At 41.5% G+C, this 7,500-nt stretch overlaps 1 protein-coding gene across 1 annotated transcript in view; it reads right to left on the reverse strand.

The window, feature by feature from the left end:
* Positions 1–2,035: 2,035 nt before the first annotated feature.
* nox5 (NADPH oxidase, EF-hand calcium binding domain 5) overlaps positions 2,036–7,500 on the reverse strand; it is a 10,336-nt gene continuing 4,871 nt past the window's right edge. Inside the window, exons 8-17 of the mRNA XM_069724378.1 lie at positions 7,430–7,500; positions 7,227–7,354; positions 6,853–6,989; positions 6,586–6,774; positions 6,370–6,414; positions 5,447–5,571; positions 5,206–5,290; positions 4,982–5,081; positions 3,458–3,624; positions 2,036–2,983 (exon numbers count right to left, since the gene is read on the reverse strand). The exon at positions 7,430–7,500 is cut by the window's right edge and continues 117 nt beyond it. Of these exons, the coding sequence (XP_069580479.1) occupies positions 2,852–2,983; positions 3,458–3,624; positions 4,982–5,081; positions 5,206–5,290; positions 5,447–5,571; positions 6,370–6,414; positions 6,586–6,774; positions 6,853–6,989; positions 7,227–7,354; positions 7,430–7,500 (1,179 nt within the window). The 3' untranslated portion in view covers positions 2,036–2,851. The remainder of the gene's footprint in view (positions 2,984–3,457; positions 3,625–4,981; positions 5,082–5,205; positions 5,291–5,446; positions 5,572–6,369; positions 6,415–6,585; positions 6,775–6,852; positions 6,990–7,226; positions 7,355–7,429) is intronic.

A 7,500-nucleotide genomic window follows, 5' to 3' on the forward strand; every position in this document is an offset into this window, starting at 1 on the left:
TATAATATAACACATAATATATATAATATAACAACATATAATATAACAACATAATATAACAACATATAATATAACAACATATAATATAACAACATATAATATAACAACATAATATAACAACATATAATATAACACATAATATAACAACATAATATAACAACATATAATATAACAACATATAATATAACAACATAATATAACAACATAATATAACAACATATAATATAACACATAATATAACAACATAATATAACAACATATAATATAACAACATATAATATAACAACATAATATAACAACATAATATAACAACATATAATATAACAACATATAATCAACCAACATAATATAACAACATATAATATAACAACATATAATATAACAACATATAATATAACAACTTATAATCAACCAACATCTGCTAAAAATAGAATTAAACATCCACTTTTCTGAAACGTATGTTAAATTTTAAATGAACTCTGTTTGATTAATAAAGTCGATGTTTTATTGATTGTTCAGCAAATATCACAAAAATCCGATGATATCAAAGTGATCGATTCCGAAGTCTGTTTTCTGTCATATTTCCAGTTTCTAACCTTTTGAATAAAGAAACCAAATGAAACAGGTGCGACAGACGTTATTATAGAAATTATATTTATTTTGAACAACACAAGCAGTTTTTAAACATTTTCAGCAAAGATAAATGATGCTGAACATTTAAAGGCTTTGATTGAAGCTGGTAGCCCAAACAGACCTATCACAATAATTCAAGTGTTGAATACATGTTATTGACCTGAAACAACCCGTTTTAAATGAATTTAAATTAAATTTAAATGAATAAATTGACCTGAAACAACATGACTGGTTGACTTCCCTCCTGAAGTGATTGTTTTCATCCCAAGTTGGATTTAGATATTTTTGTTGATATAGTTTGTATGTGTATTTTCACTCGATCTGATTCTTACTGTATACGTATTTGTAATGTTTTTATTATTGTGTGCACCTTTTTCCAAAAGAGCAACAAATAAGAGAATAAAAAACCAAACAAGCTAGTGGAGGCTAGCACAGCTAGCTTTAGCTAATGCTAGTTTACTGTCTTATTTAAAAATAATTCAGTAAGTGAAAGATCAGTTTAGATTCTCCAACATCTCACAACATGTTTATCTCACAACATGTTTACGACAAAAAACAACAAAAAAGGCAGTTTGATTAGAATCGTACAAAGAAAAGCAACACAGAGTGCTACTAAAAGCTAACTAGCTTAGCTTAAACGTATTCTCTACCGTCCACGTCGCCTCCAGCTTTGGATTTATGTTTTTATGTTTTTATTATTTCCTTCTTGGAATTCATCTTAAAAAGTCATTAATTTACAGTTTCACAGCTCATATTTTTCTCTCATTTTCCTTTTTTTTTCTTTCCAGTTAGCGCTGTTCGCCTTAGCAGGGCACCGTTAGCACTAGCTGTTAGCATTACGTGAAGCTAAGTTAGCTGCTTTTTCCTGCTTCTTGAAATGTTGAAAACTGTTTTTTTATTCTCCACCAGCGCGAGAATCTAAATGATTCAACCACATCAAGCCAACAACACGAGGTCTCCGTTGTTAAAGAGAAAAGGCAACGAGAGAAAGGAGCCGTGCTAAGAGCTAGCTAGCTTAGCTTAGGGTTCAGGTCAGTTTGAGTTTGTACATATTTAAATATTCATCATAATCAATATTTAAATATTCATCATAATCAATCAACATTTAAATATTCATCATAATCAATCAACATTTAAATATTCATCATAATCAATCAATATTTAAATATTCATCATAATCAATATTTAAATATTCATCATAATCAATATTTAAATATTCATCATAATCAATCAATATTTAAATATTCATCATAATCAATATTTAAATATTCATCATAATCAATATTTAAATATTCATCATAATCAATCAACATTTAAATATTCATCATAATCAATCAACATTTAAATATTCATCATAATCAATCAATATTTAAATATTCATCATAATCAATCTAATTGATCAGCAGGAATCTTCCTTTAATAAACACGTAGAGCTACACGGGTACACAACGTTCATGATGTCACCACAGCAGACGTTATGATGACATCACCGACCATCAGCTGCTGCAGGAGGGGTGTGTGTGTGTGTGTGTCTCTGTGTGTGTGTGTGTCTCTGTGTGTGTGTGTGTCTGTGTGTGTGTGTGTGTGTGTGTGTCTCTGTGTGTGTGTGTGTGTGTGTGTGTGTGTGTCTCTGTGTGTGTGTGTGTGTGTGTGTCTGTGTGTGTGTGTGTGTGTGTGTGTGTGTGTGTGTGTGTGTGTCTGTGTGTGTGTGTGTGTGTGTGTGTGTCTCTGTGTGTGTGTCTGTGTGTGTGTGTCTCTGTGTGTGTGTGTGTGTGTGTGTGTGTGTGTGTCTGTGTGTGTGTGTGTGTGTGTCTGTGTGTGTGTGTGTGTGTGTGTGTGTGTGTGTCTGTGTGTGTCTCTGTGTGTGTGTGTGTGTGTCTCTGTGTGTGTCTGTGTGTGTGTGTGTGTGTGTCTGTGTGTGTGTGTCTGTGTGTGTGTGTGTGTCTCTGTGTGTGTGTGTGTGTGTGTGTGTGTTTGTGTGTGTGTGTCTCTGTGTGTGTGTGTGTGTGTGTGTGTGTGTGTGTGTCTCTGTGTGTGTGTGTGTGTCTCTGTGTGTGTGTGTCTCTGTGTGTGTGTCTCTCTGTGTGTGTGTGTCTCTGTGTGTGTGTGTGTCTCTATGTGTGTGTGTGTGTGTGTGTCTCTGTGTGTGTGTCTCTCTGTGTGTGTGTGTCTCTGTGTGTGTGTGTGTGTGTGTGTCTCTGTGTGTGTGTGTGTCTTCTCAGAAGTTCTCCTTGTAGAAGTGGAAGCCGAAGTGTTCACACTGAGCTTTGATGAGTTTGGCGAGAGCTGGCGAGCCGCAATAAAACACGTGGACCTTCCCTTTATTCTCCTCCGACACTTTCTGGAACACCTGACAAACACACACACACACACACACACACACACACACACACACACACACACACACACACACACACACACACACACACACACACACACACACACAGAGTAAGTAAATTTCTGCTGCAGCTTGAAATAACTTTTGAATGTTTCTGACTTTCTTTAATGTCTGGATCAGACATGGTATGTTTGTCTGTCACCATGGTAATGATGGCAGATTGAATCAAAGTAACGTAAATTCTTGCTGCATGTTTGTCGGCAGAATGACGACCATCAGTGATGTCATCAACCATCAGTGATGTCATCAACCATCAGTGAGTGACTTTAGCTAACAACACCGAGATAACTGATGGACACATTTTATTCACTTTGGATTTGATGAGAGAAGTTGAATGGGAGTCTATGGAGCCGGAGGCTTCTTGGAGCCGACCTCTAGTGGCACTCGCTGGTATTGCAGCTAAAGAGACAGTGACTTCCACCTCACCTTCCCCCACTCGGGCCGTCCCGGCTGTGTTCGGGTCCTCAGGCCAGTGATGGAGTCCTTCTTCTCCTTCTTGGCCAGGAGGTCGAGCGCCATCTGCAGGCCGATGGCCTTCATGTCGTTCTTGCTGAGCGCCGAAGTCATGTACATGTGCATCTCCAGGAAGCGACCTGAAGAACAGCAGCGCGTCTTTAAAAACTTTAAAAGTCTCCTCTTGTTCTCAGAATAAAGTGAATAAATAGTGTGATGGATGAGTTTTCATGTGATTTGATGGTTTGATGGTTGTTGTTGCCCCAAACGACGAGGATGCCACATTTTAAGGTTTGCTTCACCTTTTCAGCTCATTGGTGGACTTTTTATTGCCCTCTCGTGGCAGCAAACACACATTACACTCATCAGTGAAGACGAGATGGCAGATCAAATTTAACCATGCATTTTTGGAGGCTTTATCATATTCAAAAACTCATGAAAGTTGATACAAAAATCTCTCCTGGCGAAAAATTTTGGATTTTAGTGGAGTCACGAGTGGGCGTGGCCAAATGGCTCCTCGCACTCCCTGAACACATGACCCGGCAGCTACATTTACCTACATGCACGAGATTCGGTGGACGTGTGTATCACAACGAGATGTACAAAAAAGTTCCAACGCACCATTACGTCATCTCAACAGGAAATCCACCATTTTTTATTTAGTTGCCATTTTTGTCGATTCACACATGTTGTACTTTAACGAACTCCTCCAACAGATTTTGTCGGACCAACTTGAAATTGAGTCTGTGCACTCTTAACATATTTGGAATTAAAAGTTATCAAAAGAATTTGTTTTTGTTGATCAGTGTGCCCGTTTTTTTAAGTCATGACAAAGGGGGGGATTGAACCCAAACCTTCTAGGCCAGAGGCTTCAGCACTAATTGCCGCAGACATTCTTTAGATAGTAGATATACATGTTTTCAGGGAGGTCTGCAGTGATATAGTAAATATATTGTATATAGTATATTGTATATAGTTTATATAGTATATAATATGTTGTATATAGTATATTGTATATAGTATATAATATATTGTATATAGTATGTAGTATATTGTATATAGTATATATATAGTATATAGTATATAGTATAACCAGGGCGATGCAGCTAAGTTTGATGTTTCGCCGTGATGCAGGAAGTTGATGTTTAAGGTCAAATGATGCTCCAAACCTCACAAAACTTTGCACATGCGTCAGCACCATCTCATTAGTTTTGACGATTTTTAAAAAAAAAGAAGAATCAGAAACGACATTGAGAAAAAAATAAAAACTGCAAGTGGAAACATGCGGACCCTCGCGTGATGCACGTCAGGGAGCCGGCAGCCCGACCCGTTGGGTCTGCAGATCACTGCTTCAGTTTTAATTCAATTTACTGTTTGAAATGTGTTCGGAATGTTTGAGGTGACAGTTTGGGAAGAACATAAACAGTTTGATTAGATCTGTCTGGCGGTTCTAATTCATCTCCATCAGCTGATTTTTATATTTGATTGATGTCTGACCCTCCGGCTCCTCGTCAGCCTGGTCCATCTCTAGTTTGGTCAGTAAGCTGACGAACCACTCGAAGGATTTCTGGTCTCTGTTGATCCAAATGAAGTCGACCTGCAGGGTGGGAGACGGAGACGGAGACGGACAGAGACACACACACAGACAGACAGAGACAGACAGACTCAGATCATTTCTCCAACATGTTCCATTAAACTACAGCAGAATGAAGTTTTCTTACTTTGCGCAGCTTCATCTCGCTGTTTTTGATATTTTCACACCACGAGTAGTTACAGTTGGGACAGTTCTGCTTCCTCATGCGGTACCTGAACACACACACACACACACACACACACACACACACACACACACACACACACACACACACACACACACACACACACACACACACACACACACACACACGTTCACCACCAGGCTCTCTGAGTCGGGACGTCCGGCGGTCCAGCAGAACTTCTTACCGGTACATGATGCTCTGCAGGATGGAGGCGAACGGCGTGATCCCGATTCCTGCTCCGATGAGGACGGCGTGTTCAGAGGCAAAGATCTGTCGGGTGGGAGTCCCATACGGTCCGTCTACATAACACTGAAACACACACACACACTCTCATCTGTGTTTTTAAATATGCAGCAACAACATAGATACTGACATTGAACTCAGGTGTCTTTTAGCTTTGTTTTGGTCTCCACCAAGCAGAACCATCAGTGATGTCATCAACCATCAGTGATGTCATCGTTGGTTTGTGAACGTTATGAAGCCTCCAGTTCAGGAGCAGGAAGTGACCATATTTGGACGAGCTGGGGGAGGAGCCAGCGGTGGATCTGACCGATCTGATCAGAAACCTGACGATACTACGTCCCGCCCACCGATAGCTGTAACCTGACTGCACCACAGGCCTGTCAATCAAACAGACACGCCCCCAAAACCAGGTCTTCTTGAATCTTCTTTTCTAATGAATGAGGGATTATTTTCAGATGGACCTCCAGAAAACTAAGAAGAAGGAGTGACTTTAGCTAACAACACCGAGATAACTGATGGACACATTTTATTCACTTTGGATTTGATGAGAGAAGTTGAATGGGAGTCTATGGAGCCGGAGGCTTTTTGGAGCCGACCTCTAGTGGCACTCGCTGGTATTGCAGCTGAAGACACTTCTGGATCAGAACCATTTTACAAACTGTTGGCAGCTAAATGCTACATTATGTTCATCAGCTGGTCTCTAACTGGATCTAACTGATGTTTGCTGCTGAGTAAAGGTCAGAGGTCACCGTGAGATGAATGAAGCAGAGCAACGAGCTGTAATCGGAGCTGTTAGCGCTCTGTGACATCATCAACCTGAGACACATTGAAACGTGTGTCGTAGATGATTCGTGACTTTCTCACCTTGATGTTGCAGAACCGGTGATTTTCACCGAACTTTGGAGAAACCTGAAGTTAAAAAGAGAAGCTGAGCGTCAGGAGTCTGAAAATAGTCCCCGAACAAACGCAGCATTTCCTGTTTGATAAAAATGCCTCCGAGATGTTTTAAATCCTTTTTTAGTAGGAATAATGTGATAATGTTACAATGTAAAGTGTGTTATTAGCCGATAAGCTGCGGACCTCTTTGAGGGGCGGAGCTTCTCCCCGCTCCGCTGGCCCTAGCTCGTCTGGCGGCGGCTCCGCGGGCTCCTGAGCTCCGGCCGGCGCCGCGGCCTCACCGGACGGCGAGCCGTTCTGCCGGTACATCGTCAGCTCGACAGCCTCGTCCTCGTTGGACGCCACGGCTCCGTTAGAGGTGAACAGCTCTTCCTGCAGAAGACACAAAGAACCGTGAGACGGCGGGCGGGCGGACGGACACTCGGCCTACGACCTACGACCCCGTCCGACCTTCAGCAGCTGCCGGCGCCTCCTCAGGCTGCTGGCCAGCCGCTCGGGATTCAGCGCCGCGTTCTCCGGCTGCCGGAAGTACTCGTACAGCCGGTTGGTCCACTGGCCCATGGAGCGGATGTGCAGCCACACGGTATCTGCAGGTCAAAGGTCAACAGCGATTAGCCTCATATTCACTGACAGTAGCATCTTCTATCTTTTCTTCAAATAATCGACGTATCAATTGACAAGATACTCTGACGATTCATCACTTTTCATGAGCTGGTTTTTAAGATAAAACAACCGACCGATTGAGAATCTATAAATTCAGGAAGTAATCTGCAGGTGAATTGATGTTCCTGGTCACAGGAAGTAACGTTTGCGTGGTCTCGTACCCGACTGCTCCGGCGCGCTGCTGATGGTGAACGGGTGCCACTCGTACTTGGCGATCACCGGGATGTTGATGTAGACGTAGTCTCCGGGTTTGAAGTGGAAGAACGGAGGACGTCTGATCACCAGGTGAGTCACCTGATGGACACACAAAGAAACTGTAAAAAACTAAATCAACCTTCAGCGGTTTGTGTCTGAGAGGTCGTAGGTCACCTTGGACGGCAGCAGGTTGACCTCCACCACGTAGAGACCGCCCATCCGGGACACGGCGACGCCCAC

This window comes from Brachyistius frenatus, unplaced genomic scaffold (assembly GCF_029030835.1).
Source record: "Brachyistius frenatus isolate BFR_SWC_R1_liver_20210118 unplaced genomic scaffold, ASM2903083v1 Contig_373, whole genome shotgun sequence".
Lineage (NCBI taxonomy): Eukaryota > Metazoa > Chordata > Actinopteri > Embiotocidae > Brachyistius > Brachyistius frenatus.